Genomic DNA, 22,328 nt, shown 5'->3' on the forward strand with positions numbered 1-22,328 from the left:
TGACTACAGTGTGGATTTTGACTGGATGCAAGTGTGTTTTAGTGTGTGTTTTAGTGTGTGTTTTAATGTGTGTTTTTCCCTTTGTGTTTCTGATGGTGCATCACAGAGTGTTTTATGCTATTTAGAAATGTTACTTTAATTTGCTGAGTGGTTAACTATATTCAGTCAGATTTCTCACGCGTTCATCAACCGCCGGCACTTTACATACTGTTATGCTTTAAGCATCTTAATTACTGAATACAATGGTGCAATAATTTAGTATTTGTGCCTTTACTTGTCGACACCCGCGGGCAGCACACTGGGGTAACAACGAAACGGAAAGTTTTGGAAACATTGACGGATAGATATGGCAATGGTAACGTGGAGAAACGGAGAGGAAGATGTCGCCCGCGACTCTCAAGACGGAATCTCTTCCCCGGTCTCTCAAGGCGAACCGTTATCCCTCTCTACCGACCTAACGGGACACCTCAATCCCACATCCTCTCTGGATATCTCCTCAACACGTCAGACACCCCAAGGCGCTCATTCAAGCAATACATCTCAATCTATCACTAGCCAAACGTCGACTAACTCCATGGACAAACAACAGCCTCAGCAGATCGAGTGTGTGGTGTGCGGGGATAAATCCAGCGGGAAGCACTATGGTCAGTTCACATGTGAGGGGTGTAAGAGCTTCTTCAAACGGAGCGTCAGACGGAACCTCGGCTACACCTGCCGCGCTAGCAGGAACTGTCCCATTGATCAACACCACAGGAATCAATGCCAGTACTGCCGCCTCAAGAAATGTGTCAAAGTGGGAATGCGGAGAGAAGGTAAACAAGCTTGTTTCTCATCTCCCTTTAGGTCACTATAGTCTAGCTGTAGTCACTAGAAGCCAATGATTTAAAACCAAAACAGATTCTCTAAAGATAAGGTTCATATACTCACTACATTATAACAACATATTCATACGTGTAGTTCAGATAGGCTATACGATAATATAACACTGTTAAATCTCCATTATTGAGCTCCTAATTATAGTCTCCATGCTGTTTTTGTCGATGAGCTTATTGTCTCAGAGGAATAAAAGCAATGGGTTGTGTGTTTCTACACGCTTAGAAAAAAAAGAGTTATATAGAATATAGAACCTTGTATGAAGCACGCGATAGAACCCTTTTTGTTCCATCAGGATCGGTAGGCATGTATTCAGACTGACACACCGTTATTCAATATACTTACCAATAGTATCTGTCACCTTGTAGGCCAACGCACCGTTATCTACCAGACATTAATACTGATACGTCACCTTGTAGGCCAACGCACCGTTATCTACCAGACATTAATATTGATACGTCACCTTGTAGGCCAACGCACCGTTATCTACCAGACATTAATACTGATACGTCACCTTGTAGGCCAACGCACCGTTATCTACCAGACATTAATACTGATATGTCACCTTGTAGGCCAACGCACCGTTATCTACCAGACATTAATACTGATACGTCACCTTGTAGGCCAACGCACCGTTATCTACCAGACATTAATACTGATATGTCACCTTGTAGGCCAACGCACCGTTATCTACCAGACATTAATATTGATATGTCACCCTGTAGGCCAACGCACCGTTATCTACCAGACATTAATATTGATATGTCACCTTATAGGCCAATGCACCGTTACCTACCAGACATTAATATTGATACGTCACCTTGTAGGCCAACGCACCGTTACCTACCAGACATTAATACTGATATGTCACCTTATAGGCCAACGCACCGTTACCTACCAGACATTAATACTGTCTCTGTCTCGTTGTATCACAGCGGTTCAGAGAGGGAGGATGCTGCCTACTCAACCGTACCACGGTCAGTTCTCCATAACCAACGGAGACCCTCTCCAATGCCACTCCTACCTTTCTGGATACATCTCCCTGCTCATGCGAGCCGAGCCCTACCCCACATCCAGATACAGCACGCAGTGTATGCAGTCCAACAACCTCGTGGGGATCGAGAACATCTGTGAGCTAGCCGCCCGGATGCTGTTCTCGGCGGTGGAGTGGGCCCGAAACATCCCCTTCTTCCCCGACCTCCAGATCACCGACCAGGTCGCCCTGCTCCGGCTCACTTGGAGCGAGTTGTTCGTGCTGAACGCGGCCCAGTGCTCAATGCCGGTGCATGTGGCTCCTCTCCTGGCCGCGGCAGGGCTGCATGCCGCCCCCATGTCGGCGGAGAGAGTCGTGTCTTTCATGGATCATATCCGGATCTTCCAGGAGCAGGTGGAGAAGCTGAAGGTTCTGCATGTTGACTCAGCCGAGTACAGCTGCATTAAGGCTATAGTTCTCTTTACGTCAGGTAAACACACAACGCTATGCTTCACTGCTGTTTACTATGACTGGTATCAATACAAACCTAAACATAGACAAGCATCACCCTCATCGGCAACAGGAACAGCTGTAGTTGTGTTCCCCAAATCACCACAAATGAAGTATATCAATTACCCCTCAAATTCAGTTTTCAACCAATCCTATGAGTTGAATGCCGAATGTGAAAACGTAATAGGTCTACTGTAAATACCTGCAATAACATTGAGGCAATTGGACTCGACAACGTTCGTGATTTATATAAATATATGATGATTTTATACATTAGTTTTTACAATAATTAATTCAGCATGGTTATTATATAGGCCCCTGTGAATTATATAAATATATGATGATTTTATACATTAGTTTTTACAATAATTAATTCAGCATGGTTATTATATAGGCCCCTGTGAATTATATAAATATATGATGATTTTATACATTAGTTTTTACAATAATTAATTCAGCATGGTTATTATATAGGCCCCTGTGAATTATATGATATGATTAATAATATTATTGGCGTTTGATTGAATTCATTCGATTTCTTTTCAAACTAATAATAATGATTATTATCTAAATATTTTACAGGCTATTTTTGTTAGGTGTATGACCTACAGACATGTAAATGATTCACCTATCATAGGCCACACAACTTAACCATTACCGACAGAAAATGAAATATTTCATAATAAAGAATAAAGAAAAGATGACCTATATTTAATTTCGTTTTGCAGAATTTCTTAAATGCCATAATGTATTTAAACAACTAGGCCTGAGTCTAAAAAGCCGTATGGTGGCGAGATGAACAATTATTGTTTTATGTCCTATAAAAAAATAAACCAAATCATGTATTTTGTCAGCTCAAGTCGATGGATGCCTTGACTGTAAAACAAATAGTATTAGACTAGTCACCGCAGAGCCAGGCCGTGAGCAGTGTTCTGTGCACGTGTTGTAGAACTAGGACATAACCCTTTACTCACTCCTGTATTGTAGCGCTGCTACACTTAGAACAAAGGGTGCTATCTAGAACCTAAACGGGTTCTTCGGCTGTCCCCATAGGAGAACCCTTTGAATAACAGTATTTTGTTCCAGGTAGAACCTCTTTGGTTCCAGGAAGAACCCTTTCAACAAAGGGTTCTACCTGGTACGTTATATAGGACTGTTTGTCATGTTATTATAGACCCGTTTAATTTAGCAGACAGGGCTGAACGTTATATAGGCCTGTTTGTCGTGTTATTATAGACCCGTTTAATTTAGCAGACAGGGCTGAACGTTATATAGGCCTGTCTGTCATGTTATTATAGACCCGTTTAATTTAGCAGACAGGGCTGAACGTTATATATGCCTGTTTGTCGTGTTATTATAGACCCGTTTAATTTAGCAGACAGGGCTGAACGTTATATAGGCCTGTCTGTCATGTTATTATAGACCCGTTTAATTTAGCAGACAGGGCTGAACGTTATATAGGCCTGTTTGTCGTGTTATTATAGACCCGTTTAATTTAGCAGACAGGGCTGAACGTTATATAGGCCTGTTTGTCATGTTATTATAGACCCGTTTCAATTCAAAGAGAGGGCCATGTTCTATTGATACGCCCCTGTAGCGCCATTTTGAGTTAAGCAAATACGGCATAATTTACTTTGTCTTGTTTTTAAAGCAGTTAAATTGATTTCATAAATTGGAGTGGGCCTATATAGCCATACAACATACTGTATAAACAATAGCCTATATTAATATTGATTTCGAAAAATTGCCGTAGGCGTTAAATGTCTATGCCATATTGGCTGGATTTACACCAGCAGCCCAATTCTGATATTTTGCTCAATTATTGGTTAAAGATCTGATTTGATGAATCAAAAGAGCAAAAACGAGAACGGAATTGGGCTGCTTGTGTAAACTCTGCCATTGTGTTATTTGTAATTAATTGATGATCTAATATTAGCCAATATTGCATTGTACACGAAGAAGATAAGCCTATATTATTGATAATGATTTCTGATTTTATTTCTCTGTTTTTATAGATGCGTGCGGTCTGTCAGACGTGACTCACGTGGACGATCTTCAGGAGAAGTCCCAGTGCGCCCTGGAAGAGTACATCAGGAGCCAGTACCCAAACCAACCGAACCGGTTTGGGAAGCTACTACTCCGTCTGCCCTCTCTACGCACCGTCTCCTCGTCCGTTATAGAACAGTTATTCTTCATCCGGTTGGTCGGAAAAACACCAATAGAAACTCTCATTAGGGATATGTTGCTTTCCGGAAGCAGTTTTAATTGGCCTTACATGTCGATGCAGTAGAATAAGAACATTCCAGAACACACCAGGAATGGAATCATAGAACTATAATGTTCTATGGGTGGAACTTTAGATACTGTCAGAGGAACAGGCAACATTCTAAAGCAGTGGTTCACAACCTTTATCTGTAACTGTACCAGCAACTAAATGTTACTCTGCCCGGAGTCCCCCCGGAGTCCCCTGGAGTACCACTGGAGTACGCCTGGAGTCCCCCTGGAGTACCACTGGAGTACGCCTGGAGTACGCCTGGAGTCCCCCTGGAGTACCACTGGAGTACGCCTGGAGTCCCCCCGGAGTCCCCCCGGAGTCCCCCTGGAGTACCACTGGAGTACGCCTGGAGTCCCCCCGGAGTCCCCCTGGAGTCCCACTGGAGTACGCCTGGAGTCCCCCCGGAGTCCCCCCGGAGTCCCCTGGAGTACCACTGGAGTACGCCTGGAGTCCCCCTGGAGTACCACTGGAGTACGCCTGGAGTCCCCCTGGAGTCCCACTGGAGTACGCCTGGAGTCCCCCTGGAGTCCCACTGGAGTACGCCTGGAGTCCCCCCGGAGTCCCCCCGGAATCCCCTGGAGTACCACTGGAGTACGCCTGGAGTCCCCCTGGAGTACCACTGGAGTACGCCTGGAGTCCCCCCGGAGTACCACTGGAGTACGCCTGGAGTCCCCCTGGAGTACCACTGGAGTACGCCTGGAGTCCCCCCGGAGTCCCCCCGGAGTCCCCTGGAGTACGCCTGGAGTCCCCCCGGAGTCCCCTGGAGTACCACTGGAGTACGCCTGGAGTCCCCCTGGAGTACCACTGGAGTACGCCTGGAGTCCCCCCGGAGTCCCCTGGAGTCCCCCCGGAGTCCCCTGGAGTACGCCTGGAGTCCCACTGGAGTACGCCTGGAGTCCCCCCGGAGTCCCCTGGAGTACGCCTGGAGTCCCCCCGGAGTACCCACTCAGGTGCATTTTACTAGCAGGCCTATGGTCTCATGAGTCTTCTCCAGTAACCCCTGAGGTTAGGCCAAGTACCCCCAGGGGTCCTAGTACCCCTGGTTGGGAACCACTGTTCTAAAGCATGAAAAGAGACTAATTAAATGACAGGGATCCTCCTCACAAATCATGATTTGGGAAACAAAATAGAGTATTTATTTGACCCTGTATGTATATTTATTGTGCATGTTAATGATGTTTATTTTTTACAAATTTTTTCCATTTGACCCTGGATCAGAAAATGACAAGGGAATTGTTGTCGTTTGTTTCCGACTTTGTCTTTTGTCCATACATGTCTTTTTGTATAATGTGCTCCAAACATGGAACTAAAACATGAATAGTTTCTTTAAATATTTCAATAAACACAGTAGTCCAGGGGTACTCTAATACTATTAGAGATGATCTGAGCACACAGATGTCCTAGATGGCAAAGGTCTGGATGGATATTGTCATTTATCAGTGTAACAGACCCTCACAACCCATGCGACCCAAACCGTTCAACTGTTCACAGCCCTTAGCAGTTGAAAAGCTCATTTCCTGCAATTCTACACATTTCCCATGTCGTGTGTGTTCATATGATACCAGGACTCAAATCCCAACCCAACTAAATGTGAAAATGTTGTTTAAAAAAACATGTTCTGGGTCTGGATCCCGCGGTCCTTATTGACTCCGTTCTGGGTCTGGATCCCGCGGTCCTTATTGACTCCGTTCTGGGTCTGGATCCCGCGGTCCTTATTGACTCCGTTCTGGGTCACGATCCCGCGGTCCTTATGACTCCGTTCTGGGTCTGGATCCCATGGTCCTTATTGACTCCGTTCTGGGTCTGGATCCCATGGTCCTTATTGACTCCGTTCTGGGTCTGGATACCGCGGTCCTTATTGACTCCGTTCTGGGTCTGGATCCCATGGTCCTTATTGACTCCGTTCTGGGTCTGGATCCCGTGGTCCTTATTGACTCCGTTCTGGGTCTGGATCCCGCGGTCCTTATTGACTCCGTTCTGGGTCTGGATCCCATGGCCCTTATTGACTCCGTTCTGGGTCTGGATCCCATGGTCCTTATTGACTCCGTTCTGGGTCTGGATCCCGCGGCCCTTATTGACTCCGTTCTGGGTCTGGATCCCATGGTCCTTATTGACTCCGTTCTGGCTGGTATAGTGTACCATATCGCCAGTTCATGTTACCACCATCCCCCTGACAGAACTATATTCATGTTACCACCATCCCCCTGACAGAACTATATTCATGTTACCACCATCCCCCTGACAGAACTATATTCATGTTACCACCATCCCCCTGACAGAACTATATTCATGTTACCACCATCCCCCAGACAGAACTATATTCATGTTACCACCATCCCCCTGACAGAACTATATTCATGTTACCACCATCCTCCTGACAGAACTATATTCATGTTACCACCATCCCCCTGACAGAACTATATTCATGTTACCACCATCCCCCTGACAGAACTATATTCATGTTACCACCATCCCCCTGACAGAACTATATTCATGTTACCACCATCCCCCAGACAGAACTATATTCATGTTACCACCATCCCCCTGACAGAACTATATTCATGTTACCACCATCCCCCTGACAGAACTATATTCATGTTACCACCATCCCCCTGACAGAACTATATTCATGTTACCACCATCCCCCAGACAGAACTATATTCATGTTACCACCATCCCCCTGACAGAACTATATTCATGTTACCACCATCCCCCTGACAGAACTATATTCATGTTACCACCATCCCCCTGACAGAACTATATTAATGTTACCACCATCCCCCTGACAGAACTATATTCATGTTACCACCATCCCCCTGACAGAACTATATTAATGTTACCACCATCCCCCTGACAGAACTATATTCATGTTACCACCATCCCCCTGACAGAACTATATTCATGTTACCACCATCCCCCTGACAGATAGGTTACAGTTCAAATGAGTTAAGTCATCAATGTAAGTATCAGGATATATCTGGTAACTTTCATGTGGTGATTGCCTGTGTTGCTACATCCTTAACAAATAAAGTCAATATGAAAAAGCTATTTTCACTCCTTAAGAAGATACACCTTTTAGAGTTTCCCCATGGACAACTAAATACTGGGTCATTCATCAGATGTAATGAGCAGTGTGGTTGGGAATGACTTCCTCAGCCATATACTGCATCACTGCAGGGTATTGGTAACCTTCAATACTTTCAGTGGCTGCTGCAAATGACTGCAGCTGATGTGCTTGTGTGAATGTTTTATTGATACAACACTCTGATGTACTGTGGCAAAGTATTGCCATACCATATTAAATTATAAATCAGGATTTATTAATAAAAGGTATTTCTCATTAAAATGTCTCTAGTTAATGTGTGTGTGTGTGTGTGTGTGTGTGTGTGTGTGTGTGTGTGTGTGTGTGTGTGTGTGTGTGTGTGTGTGTGTGTGTGTGTGTGTGTGTTGTCGTGGAATGTGAATTTGGTGTGATCAGTAGTTGTTCCTTCCAACTTGTCGTTCTACATCACAGTAATCTCTTTCTTAGACTGGCGCCATACTGGTGTCAACATCCACTGGAGTTTCTGCCATTTCACGTTACGATATTTCAGAAGCCAACCAACCATAAAGAGCTACTGTATTCAAAACGCAATCATGCAGTCAATGGGGTCGTACAAAATATATCGCTTTGGATAAAAATAGCCCAGATATATTTTCATGACTGAAAAATACTAAATAACAATCGTTTCCTTTCAAATGTACAGACAACTTACTAGTACTAGGTCTAACTTTGTTCACAAAACATTACTTAACCAGATGGAGGCTGACGAGTGGTGGAATTTTCTTGTTTTTGGCCTATTTGAAGGCTTATTGACAAATATTTCTCATTTACGCCCTGTTTATTTCAACATCTACACTGAACTAGGTCTACATTTGGCCCAGGTTTATAGGCCTAACACGGTCTATTAAATATCTCGATTATAAATCTTTGCGTTGACAGGTAAACTCTAGTCAACAGGGCGTGAGAGCAGGCGGCCGATTACGATTGGCTCCCGCAGGGTCGTGTATTAGCGCACGGACAGCAACCTAATGAGCGCCCCCTCAGAGCGGTATCACACGACGTTAAACCGGCAGGAGGCAATATAATAATACCTCGATATTTAGCCTACCACTATTCACTGGCCTATACGTAGTATATGTTATAGGTAGGCGAAATCTTTCTGTTTGGGCATACCATTGACAGTCTTTCACCACTATTTGAACAAACGTTCAGCTTCTGAAGGTCTACATAATGTAATATTGATTTATAAATAACAATATACGTTTAATTGTTCGTTTAAAAGTCTACTATTAGACCTGGCCTACATCTATTGTATAATCGCCTATGCACTAATCAGATATTGTAAGCCTAAAAACATTAAATTAGTCCCAACATTGAATTATTATTTTATTTTTATTTAACCTTTATTTAACTAGGCAAGTCAGTTAAGAACAAATTCTTATTTACAATGACGGCCTACCACCTCCTGCGGGGACGGGATTAAAAATAAGAATAAAAAACATAAATACAGGACAAAACACACATCAAGACAAGAGAGACAACGCAATACTACATAAGAGACCTAAGACAACAACATAACAAGGCAGCAACACAGGACAACACAGCATGGCAGCAGCACAACATGGTAGCAACACAAAACATGGTACAGTCATTATTGGGCACAGACAACAGCACAAAGGGCAAGAAGGTAGAGACAACAATACATCACACAAAGCAGCCACAACTGTCAGTAAGAGTTTCCATGATTGAGTCTTTGAATGAAGAGATTGAGATAAAACTGTCTAGTTTCAGCGTTTGTTGCAGCTCGTTCCAGTCGCCAGCTGCAGCGAACTGAAAAGAGGAGCGACCCAGGGATGTGTGTGCTTTGGGGACCTTTAACAGAATGTGACTGGCAGAACTGATGTTGTATGTGGATGATGAGGGCTGCAGTAGATATCTCAGATAGGGTGGAGTGAGGTCTAAGTTTTTTTTATTTATAAATAAGCATCAACCAGTGGGTCTTGCGACGGGTATACAGAGATGACCAGTTTACAGAGGAGGGAGCGCAGTGATGTGTCCTATAAGGAGCATTCGTAGCAAATCTGATGGCCGGATGGTAAAGAACATCTAGCCGCTCGAGAGCACCCTTACTTGCCGATCTATAAATTACGTCTCGGTAATCTAGCATGGGTAGCATGGTCATCTGAATCACGGTTAGTTTGGCAGCTGGGGTGAAAGAGGAGCGATTACGGTAGAGGAAACAAAGTCTAAATTTAAGGAAAATATGACCTCAAAGATAATTCATTTATTGATTTATTTATTTTAATGAACAGGCCTATTCACCCTTGTAGGCTTATCGAATGTTTGTGTTTAGAGTTTTAAATCGAAAGAATAATAATTATACTCATTAGTCCGAGGCTACTGTCATGCTGCCATTTGAGTAATGCACTAAACTTTAGACAGACCACACATGAGATGCCTTAAAAAGCAGCAAGAGCAAAGACCTTGTCAAATAAATAGCCTTATTAACTTGAGACACTTTATTTGCCCAATAACATACGGAATTTTACGCTTTTATATATGAGGCTACCTATAGGTTACCGTCACCGCACTAACACCGCCACTGAGGCCAAAATCCTTTCGATTCGATGTAAATGTAAACTTTCATTTTGCGGTGATTTGATTATAGTTGATCGTTTATAAAATACAAAATAAACATACGCCATTTGTATTTAATACAAATATTTAAGAGATCTGCAATGTTATTCTCAGAATGACGTTTTTATTTTAGTGTTATAAATTGCTTTCATTTTCAGGTGTTGACCCAAACTGTTGATGTCATAGGCTTACTTTCTTCTAAAGAAAACAGTTCAAACAGTTTAGATAAATGTGTCAAATAGAGGATAAGATGTTAGCTAATACCCACATCACCCCATACCTCAACTCGAAATCCTCTTTTGAAGTCTATTTTCTTCATGACCTTTCAACTTTAGTTGTCAAACGGCCAATTCCAGGAATGCGGCGTAGCAGGTTCAAAACTTCAGGCCTATAATATTTATAGGAGTATAATTTAGAAATTCCAATTGTAGTTATATTGACTGTCGTTTATCTGATTGGAGTTGGAGGACTATGAATATAATAGACGGAGTGAATACGCGTTTAAAGAGAGGAACACTTTAGCAGTTTACCCGCTGAATTTCTATAGCCTCACCCTCAAAATGTATTGAGTTAGGATTTTTTCAAATTTCAATTGTTACATCCCAAGGAAATTGTTTATTGTTCTCCCTTTTGCGGAATAGACATATCACAAAGCTAGTGACCTAGGTGTATACTAGAAGAATAGATAATCAATAAAGATAGTGACCTAGGTGTATACTAGAGGAATAGATCATCAATAAAGATAGTGACCTAGGTGTATACTAGAAGAATAGATAATCAATAAAGCTAGTGACCTAGGTGTATACTAGAAGAATAGATCATCAATAAAGATAGTGACCTAGGTGTATACTAGAGGAATAGATCATCAATAAAGATAGTGACCTAGGTGTATACTAGAAGAATAGATCATCAATAAAGATAGTGACCTAGGTGTATACTAGAAGAATAGATAATCAATAAAGATAGTGACCTAGGTGTATACTAGAGGAATAGATCATCAATAAAGATAGTGACCTAGATGTATACTAGAAGAATAGATCATCAATAAAGATAGTGACCTAGGTGTATACTAGAAGAATAGATCATCAATAAAGATAGTGACCTAGGTGTATAGTAGGATTTTCTGTCTTGAGACAATTATTGAATTATAAAGGAAGGAAATTGTCATGATTAAATTGAGTCAGTAGTATTGTTTAACTATTTGTAATTACAGTAATAGTTGTCAGGCTGTAACTGTGTAGTATAATGTAATCTGTGAGCCAATAATGCAATCTGTTCACCTTCTAAACTCCACAACTTGTTTATGGATGAACGTTTCTCTTTGAATTTTACGGTAACATTACATAGATGGTGTGATTATTTCAATTCTGTTTAATTGACATTTTTCAATCCAAACTCAACATCTTTTATTCTATACAAACATGATAGATTTTTCTCAAATACAAATTCACGCAAATTCAACCCATTATTTGTTTTATATATTGCAGACGAACAATTAAATCAGACCTATTTTGATATCTTCTGCGGTAGCTCTCTAGTTGAAACTGTGAGGACTGTCGTTGGCGAATCAAATGTCTAGCGTGCAACGTGTCCTCCAGGTCCTGACAATAGAACGCCGGAAGACGTTCAGCAAAGTCACGGATAATAATGACTTGTTTTAAAATCCGACAAACCATTTCTGTTTATGAAGGTAACCTAGCCAACACCAGGCTACTTGCCCAAGGCCCTAAAATGACAATATTGCATTATTTCGATATCGAAAAGATATCAAAATACAATGTGAATAGAGTCAAATGCTTGAAGAATATTCAAAGTAAATAACATTGAAAAGCGCTACAAATAGATGGCAGTCAATGAAGAGAATGAGAAGTAGCCACATAGATGGATATATACAGGAACCATAAGGATATGACCATACATCACTAAGATGGATATATACAGGAACCATAAGGATATGACCATACATCACTAAGATGGATATATAAAGGAACCATAAGGATATGACCATACATCACTAAGATGGATATATAAAGGAACCATAAGGATATGACCATACATCACTAAGATGGATATATACAGGAACCATAAGGATATGACCATACATCACTAAGATGGATATATACAGGAACCATAAGGATATGACCATACACCACTAAGATGGATATATAAAGGAACCATAAGGATATGACCATACATCACTAAGATGGATATATACAGGAACCATAAGGATATGACCATACATCACTAAGATGGATATATACAGGAACCATAAGGATATGACCATACATCACTAAGATGGATATATACAGGAACCATAAGGATATGACCATACATCACTAAGATGGATATATACAGGAACCATAAGGATATGACCATACATCACTAAGATGGATATATACAGGAACCATAAGGATATGACCATACATCACTAAGATGGATATATACAGGAACCATAAGGATATGACCATACATCACTAAGATGGATATATACAGGAACCATAAGGATATGACCATACATCACTAAGATGGATATATACAGGAACCATAAGGATATGACCATACATCACTAAGATGGATATATACAGGAACCATAAGGATATGACCATACATCACTAAGATGGATATATACAGGAACCATAAGGATATGACCATACATCACTAAGATGGATATATACAGGAACCATAAGGATATGACCATACATCACTAAGATGGATATATACAGGAACCATAAGGATATGACCATACATCACTAAGATGGATATATACAGGAACCATAAGGATATGACCATACATCACTAAGATGGATATATACAGGAACCATAAGGATATGACCATACATCACTAAGATGGATATATACAGGAACCATAAGGATATGACCATACATCACTAAGATGGATATATAAAGGAACCATAAGGATATGACCATACATCACTAAGATGGATATATACAGGAACCATAAGGATATGACCATACATCACTAAGATGGATATATACAGGAACCATAAGGATATGACCATACATCACTAAGATGGATATATACAGGAACCATAAGGATATGACCATACATCACTAAGATGGATATATACAGGAACCATAAGGATATGACCATACATCACTAAGATGGATATATACAGGAACCATAAGGATATGACCATACATCACTAAGATGGATATATACAGGAACCATAAGGATATGACCATACATCACTAAGATGGATATATACAGGAACCATAAGGATATGACCATACATCACTAAGATGGATATATAAAGGAACCATAAGGATATGACCATACATCACATCACTAAGATGGATATATACAGGAACCATAAGGATATGACCATACATCACATCACTAAGATTGATATATACAGGAACCATAAGGATGTGACCATACACCACACCACTAAGATGGATATATACAGGAACCATAAGGATATGACCATACATCACTAAGATGGATATATACAGGAACCATAAGGATATGAAAATACATCACACCACTAAGATGGATATATACAGGAACCATAAGGATATGACCATACATCACTAAGATGGATATATACAGGAACCATAAGGATATGACCATACACCACACCACTAAGATGGATATGTACAGGAACTATAAGGATATGACCATACATCACTAAGATTGATATATACAGGAACCATAAGGATATGACCATACATCACTGACCTGGTGGACTCACTAAACACAAATACTGCCTCTGATCTGGAGGACTCACTAAACACAAATACTGCCTCTGATCTGGAGGACTCATTAAACACAAATACTGCCTCTGATCTGGTGGACTCATTAAACACAAATACTGCCTCTGATCTGGAGGACTCACTAAACACAAATACTGCCTCTGATCTGGAGGACTCATTAAACACAAATACTGCCTCTGATCTGGTGGACTCATTAAACACAAATACTGCCTCTGATCTGGAGGACTCACTAAACACAAATACTGCCTCTGATCTGGAGGACTCACTAAACACAAATACTGCCTCTGATCTGGAGGACTCACTAAACACAAATACTGCCTCTGATCTGGTCGACTCACTAAACACAAATACTGCCTCTGATCTGGAGGACTCACTCAACACAAATACTGCCTCTGATCTGGAGGACTCACTCAAGTAGAATAGAGGAAGTAGTGATGGTGAACATGATTAACCACCTATAAACATACTACTAGAATAGAGGAAGTAGTGATGGTGAATATGATTAACCACAGAGGAAGTAGTGATGGTGAACATGATTAACCTATAAACATACTGGTAGAATAGAGGAATTAGTGATGGTGAACATGATTAACGACAGAGGAAGTAGTGATGGTGAACATGATTAACCACAGAGGAAGTAGTGATGGTGAACATGATTAACCATCTATAAACATACTGGTAGAATAGAGGAAGTAGTGATGGTGAACATGATTAACCACCTATAAACATACTGGTAGAATAGAGGAAGTAGTGATGGTGAACATGATTAACCATCTATAAACATACTAGTAGAATAGAGGAAGTAGTGATGGTGAACATGACTAACCACAGAGGAAGTAGTGATGGTGAACATGATTAACCACCTATAAACATACTGGTAGAATAGAGGAAGTAGTGATGGTGAACATGATTAACCACCTATAAACATACTGGTAGAATAGAGGAAGTAGTGATGGTGAACATGATTAACCTATAAACATACTGGTAGAATAGAGGCAGTAGTGATGGTGAACATGACTAACCACAGAGGAAGTAGTGATGGTGAACATGATTAACGACAGAGGAAGTAGTGATGGTGAACATGATTAACCACAGAGGAAGTAGTGATGGTGAACATGATTAACCATCTATAAACATACTGGTAGAATAGAGGAAGTAGTGATGGTGAACATGATTAACCACCTATAAACATACTGGTAGAATAGAGGAAGTAGTGATGGTGAACATGATTAACCACCTATAAACATACTGGTAGAATAGAGGAAGTAGTGATGGTGAACATGATTAACCATCTATAAACATACTAGTAGAATAGAGGAAGTAGTGATGGTGAACATGACTAACCACAGAGGAAGTAGTGATGGTGAACATGATTAACCACCTATAAACATACTGGTAGAATAGAGGAAGTAGTGATGGTGAACATGATTAACCACCTATAAACATACTGGTAGAATAGAGGAAGTAGTGATGGTGAACATGATTAACCTATAAACATACTGGTAGAATAGAGGAAGTAGTGATGGTGAACATGATTAACCACAGAGGAAGTAGTGATGGTGAACATGATTAACCACAGAGGAAGTAGTGATGGTGAACATGATTAACCATCTATAAACATACTGGTAGAATAGAGGAAGTAGTGATGGTGAACATGATTAACCACCTATAAACATACTGGTAGAATAGAGGAAGTAGTGATGGTGAACATGATTAACCACCTATAAACATACTGGTAGAATAGAGGAAGTAGTGATGGTGAACATGATTAACCATCTATAAACATACTAGTAGAATAGAGGAAGTAGTGATGGTGAACATGACTAACCACAGAGGAAGTTGCCCGCTTTGAGGACAATACAGTGCCACTGACACGGCCTGCAACGAAAACATGCGGTCTCTCCTTCACTGCAGCCGAAGTGAGTAAGACATTTAAACATGTTAACCCTCGCAAGGCTGCAGGCCCAGACGGCATCCCCAGCCGCGCCCTCAGAGCATGCGCAGACCAGCTGGCCGGTGTGTTTACGGACATATTCAACCAATCCCTATACCAGTCTGCTGTTCCCACATGCTTCAAGAGGGCCACCATTGTTCCTGTTCCCAAGAAAGCTAAGGTAACTGAGCTAAACGACTACCGCCCCGTAGCACTCACATCCGTCATCATGAAGTGCTTTGAGAGACTAGTCAAGGAACATATCACCTCCACCCTACCTGACACCCTTGACCCACTCCAATTTGCTTACCGCCCAAATAGGTCCACAGACGATGCAATCTCAACCACACTGCACACTGCCCTAACCCATCTGGACAAGAGGAATACCTATGTGAGAATGCTGTTCATCGACTACAGCTCGGCATTCAACACCATAGTACCCTCCAAGCTCGTCATCAAGCTCGAGACCCTGGGTCTCGACCCCGCCCTGTGCAACTGGGTACTGGACTTCCTGACGGGCCACCCCCAGGTGGTGAGGGTAGGCAACAACATCTCCTCCCCGCTGATCCTCAACACTGGGGCCCCACAAGGGTGCGTTCTGAGCCCTCTCCTGTACTCCCTGTTCACCCACGACTGCGTGGCCACGCACGCCTCCAACTCAATCATCAAGTTTGCGGACGACACAACAGTGGTAGGCTTGATTACCAACAACGACGAGACGGCCTACAGGGAGGAGGTGAGGGCCCTCGGAGTGTGGTGTCAGGAAAATAACCTCACACTCAACGTCAACAAAACTAAGGAGATGATTGTGGACTTCAGGAAACAGCAGAGGGAACACCCCCCCATCCACATCGATGGAACAGTAGTGGAGAGGGTAGCAAGTTTTAAGTTCCTCGGCATACACATCACAGACAAACTGAATTGGTCCACTCACACAGACAGCATCGTGAAGAAGGCGCAGCAGCGCCTCTTCAACCTCAGGAGGCTGAAGAAATTCGGCTTGTCACCAAAAGCACTCACAAACTTCTACAGATGCACAATCGAGAGCATCCTGGCGGGCTGTATCACCGCCTGGTATGGCAACTGCACCGCCCTCAACCGTAAGGCTCTCCAGAGGGTAGTGAGGTCTGCACAATGCATCACCGGGGGCAAACTACCTGCCCTCCAGGACACCTACACCACCCGATGCTACAGGAAGGCCATAAAGATCATCAAGGACATCAACCACCCGAGCCACTGCCTGTTCACCCCGCTGTCATCCAGAAGGCGAGGTCAGTACAGGTGCATCAAAGCTGGGACCGAGAGACTGAAAAACAGCTTCTATCTCAAGGCCATCAGACTGTTAAACAGCCACCACTAACATTGAGTGGCTACTGCCAACACACTGTCAATGCCACTGACTCTACTCCAGCCACTTTAATCATGGGAATTGATGGGAAATGATGTAAATATATCACTAGCCACTTTAAACAATGCTACCTTATATAATGTTACTTAACCTACATTATTCATCTCATATGCATACGTAGATACTGTACTCTATATCATCGACTGCATCCTTATGTAATACATGTATCACTAGCCACTTTAACTATGCCACTTGGTTTACATACTCATCTCATATGTATATACTGTACTCGATATCATCTACTGTATCTTGCCTATGCTGCTCTGTACCATCACTCATTCATATATCCTTATGTAAATATTCTTTATCCCCTTACACTGTGTATAAGACAGTAGTTTTTTTTGGAATTGTTAGTTAGATTAATTGTTCGTTATTACTGCATTGTCGGAACTAGAAGCACAAGCATTTCGCTACACTCGCATTAACATCTGCTAACCATGTGTATGTGACAAATTAATTTGATTTGATTTGATTTGATGGTGAACATGATTAACCACCTATAAACATACTGGTAGAATAGAGGAAGTAGTGATGGTGAACATGATTAACCTATAAACATACTGGTAGAATAGAGGAAGTAGTGATGGTGAACATGATTAACCACAGAGGAAGTAGTGATGGTGAACATGATTAACCACCTATAAACATACTGGTAGAATAGAGGAAGTAGTGATGGTGAACATGATTAACCATCTATAAACATACTGGTAGAATAGAGGAAGTAGTGATGGTGAACATGATTAACCACCTATAAACATACTGGTAGAATAGAGGAAGTAGTGATGGTGAACATGATTAACCACAGAGGAAGTAGTGATGGTGAACATGATTAACCACAGAGGAAGTAGTGATGGTGAACATGATTAACCACATATAAACATACTGGTAAAATAGAGGAAGTAGTGATGGTGAACATGATTAACCACCTATAAACATACTGGTAGAATAGAGGAAGTAGTGATGGTGAACATGATTAACCACCTATAAACATACTGGTAGAATAGAGGAAGTAGTGATGGTGAACATGATTAACCACCTATAAACATACTGGTAGAATAGAGGAAGTAGTGATGGTGAACATGATTAACCACAGAGGAAGTAGTGATGGTGAACATGATTAACCACAGAGGAAGTAGTGATGGTGAACATGATTAACCACATATAAACATACTGGTAAAATAGAGGAAGTAGTGATGGTGAACATGATTAACCACCTATAAACATACTGGTAGAATAGAGGAAGTAGTGATGGTGAACATGATTAACCACCTATAAACATACTGGTAGAATAGAGGAAGTAGTGATGGTGAACATGATTAACCATTATTAACATACTGGTAGAATAGAGGAAGTAGTGATGGTGAACATGATTAACCACCTATAAACATATTGGTAGAATAGAGGAAGTAGTGATGGTGAACATGATTAACCATCTATAAACATACTGGTAGAATAGAGGAAGTAGTGATGGTGAACATGATTAACCACCTATAAACATACTGGTAGAATAGAGGAAGTAGTGATGGTGAACATGATTAACCACCTATAAACATACTGGTAGAATAGAGGAAGTAGTGATGGTGAACATGATTAACCATCTATAAACATACTGGTAGAATAGAGGAAGTAGTGATGGTGAACATGATTAACCACCAATAAACATACTGGTAGAATAGAGGAAGTAGTGATGGTGAACATGATTAACCACAGAGGAAGTAGTGATGGTGAACATGGTTAACCACAGAGGAAGTAGTGATGGTGAACATGATTAACCACATATAAACATACTGGTAAAATAGAGGAAGTAGTGATGGTGAACATGATTAACCACCTATAAACATACTGGTAGAATAGAGGAAGTAGTGATGGTGAACATGATTAACCACCTATAAACATACTGGTAGAATAGAGGAAGTAGTGATGGTGAACATGATTAACCTATAAACATACTGGTAGAATAGAGGAAGTAGTGATGGTGAACATGATTAACCACAGAGGAAGTAGTGATGGTGAACATGATTAACCACCTATAAACATACTGGTAGAATAGAGGAAGTAGTGATGGTGAACATGATTAACCATCTATAAACATACTGGTAGAATAGAGGAAGTAGTGATGGTGAACATGATTAACCACCTATAAACATACTGGTAGAATAGAGGAAGTAGTGATGGTGAACATGATTAACCACAGAGGAAGTAGTGATGGTGAACATGATTAACCACAGAGGAAGTAGTGATGGTGAACATGATTAACCACATATAAACATACTGGTAAAATAGAGGAAGTAGTGATGGTGAACATGATTAACCACCTATAAACATACTGGTAGAATAGAGGAAGTAGTGATGGTGAACATGATTAACCACCTATAAACATACTGGTAGAATAGAGGAAGTAGTGATGGTGAACATGATTAACCATCTATAAACATACTGGTAGAATAGAGGAAGTAGTGATGGTGAACATGATTAACCACCTATAAACATACTGGTAGAATAGAGGAAGTAGTGATGGTGAACATGATTAACCATCTATAAACATACTGGTAGAATAGAGGAAGTAGTGATGGTGAACATGATTAACCACCTATAAACATACTGGTAGAATAGAGGAAGTAGTGATGGTGAACATGATTAACCACCTATAAACATACTGGTAGAATAGAGGAAGTAGTGATGGTGAACATGATTAACCATCTATAAACATACTGGTAGAATAGAGGAAGTAGTGATGGTGAACATGATTAACCACCTATAAACATACTGGTAGAATAGAGGAAGTAGTGATGGTGAACATGATTAACCACCTATAAACATACTGGTAGAATAGAGGAAGTAGTGATGGTGAACATGATTAACCATCTATAAACATACTGGTAGAATAGAGGAAGTAGTGATGGTGAACATGATTAACCACCTATAAACATACTGGTAGAATAGAGGAAGTAGTGATGGTGAACATGATTAACCACAGAGGAAGTAGTGATGGTGAACATGATTAACCACAGAGGAAGTAGTGATGGTGAACATGATTAACCACATATAAACATACTGGTAAAATAGAGGAAGTAGTGATGGTGAACATGATTAACCACCTATAAACATACTGGTAGAATAGAGGAAGTAGTGATGGTGAACATGATTAACCACCTATAAACATACTGGTAGAATAGAGGAAGTAGTGATGGTGAACATGATTAACCATCTATAAACATACTGGTATAATAGAGGAAGTAGTGATGGTGAACATGATTAACCACCTATAAACATACTGGTAGAATAGAGGAAGTAGTGATGGTGAACATGATTAACCACAGAGGAAGTAGTGATGGTGAACATGATTAACCACAGAGGAAGTAGTGATGGTGAACATGATTAACCACATATAAACATACTGGTAAAATAGAGGAAGTAGTGATGGTGAACATGATTAACCACCTATAAACATACTGGTAGAATAGAGGAAGTAGTGATGGTGAACATGATTAACCACCTATAAACATACTGGTAGAATAGAGGAAGTAGTGATGGTGAACATGATTAACCACCTATAAACATACTGGTAGAATAGAGGAACTAGCGATGGTGAACATGATTAACCATCTATAAACATACTGGTAGAATAGAGGAAGTAGTGATGGTGAACATGATTAACCACCTATAAACATACTGGTAGAATAGAGGAAGTAGTGATGGTGAACATGATTAACCACAGAGGAAGTAGTGATGGTGAACATGATTAACCACATATAAACATACTGGTAAAATAGAGGAAGTAGTGATGGTGAACATGATTAACCACCTATAAACATACTGGTAGAATAGAGGAAGTAGTGATGGTGAACATGATTAACCACCTATAAACATACTGGTAGAATAGAGGAAGTAGTGATGGTGAACATGATTAACCACCTATAAACATACTGGTAGAATAGAGGAAGTAGTGATGGTGAACATGATTAACCATCTATAAACATACTGGTAGAATAGAGGAAGTAGTGATGGTGAACTTGATTAACCACCTATAAACATACTGGTAGAATAGAGGAAGTAGTGATGGTGAACATGATTAACCATCTATAAACATACTAGTAGAATAGAGGAGGTAGTGATGGTGAACATGATTAACCATCTATAAACATACTGGTAGAATAGAGGAAGTAGTGATGGTGAACATGATTAACCACAGAGGAAGTAGTGATGGTGAACATGATTAACCACATATAAACATACTGGTAAAATAGAGGAAGTAGTGATGGTGAACATGATTAACCACCTATAAACATACTGGTAGAATAGAGGAAGTAGTGATGGTGAACATGATTAACCACAGAGGAAGTAGTGATGGTGAACATGATTAACCACAGAGGAAGTAGTGATGGTGAACATGATTAACCATCTATAAACATACTGGTAGAATAGAGGAAGTAGTGATGGTGAACATGATTAACCACCTATAAACATACTAGTAGAATAGAGGAAGTAGTGATGGTGAACATGATTAACCATCTATAAACATACTGGTAGAATAGAGGAAGTAGTGATGGTGAACATGATTAACCACCTATAAACATACTGGTAGAATAGAGGAAGTAGTGATGGTGAACATGATTAACCACAGAGGAAGTAGTGATGGTGAACATGATTAACCATCTATAAACATACTGGTAGAAAAAGGAAGTAGTGATGGTGAACATGATTAACCATCTATACACATACTGGTAGAATAGAGGAAGTAGTGATGGTGAACATGATTAACCATCTATAAACATACTGGTAGAATAGAGGAAGTAGTGATGGTGAACATGATTAACCACAGAGGAAGTAGTGATGGTGAACATGATTAACATATAAACATACTGGTAGAATAGAGGAAGTAGTGATAGTGAACATGATTAACCACAGAGGAAGTAATGATGGTGAACATGATTAACCACC

The 22,328-nt window shown here is 40.6% G+C and overlaps 1 protein-coding gene across 1 annotated transcript in view; it reads left to right on the top strand.

Moving 5' to 3' along the window:
• LOC116353022 (COUP transcription factor 2-like) overlaps positions 1 to 7,311 on the top strand; it is a 9,540-nt gene extending 2,229 nt beyond the window's left edge. The window contains exons 1-3 of the mRNA XM_031812471.1: positions 1 to 812; positions 1,809 to 2,336; positions 4,372 to 7,311. The exon at positions 1 to 812 is cut by the window's left edge and continues 2,229 nt beyond it. Of these exons, the coding sequence (XP_031668331.1) occupies positions 347 to 812; positions 1,809 to 2,336; positions 4,372 to 4,646 (1,269 nt within the window). The 5' untranslated portion in view covers positions 1 to 346 and the 3' untranslated portion in view covers positions 4,647 to 7,311. The remainder of the gene's footprint in view (positions 813 to 1,808; positions 2,337 to 4,371) is intronic.
• The last annotated feature ends 15,017 nt before the right edge of the window (positions 7,312 to 22,328 follow it).

The sequence above is a fragment of the Oncorhynchus kisutch genome, unplaced genomic scaffold, assembly GCF_002021735.2.
Source record: "Oncorhynchus kisutch isolate 150728-3 unplaced genomic scaffold, Okis_V2 Okis03b-Okis08b_hom, whole genome shotgun sequence".
In the NCBI taxonomy this organism is placed as follows: domain Eukaryota; kingdom Metazoa; phylum Chordata; class Actinopteri; order Salmoniformes; family Salmonidae; genus Oncorhynchus; species Oncorhynchus kisutch.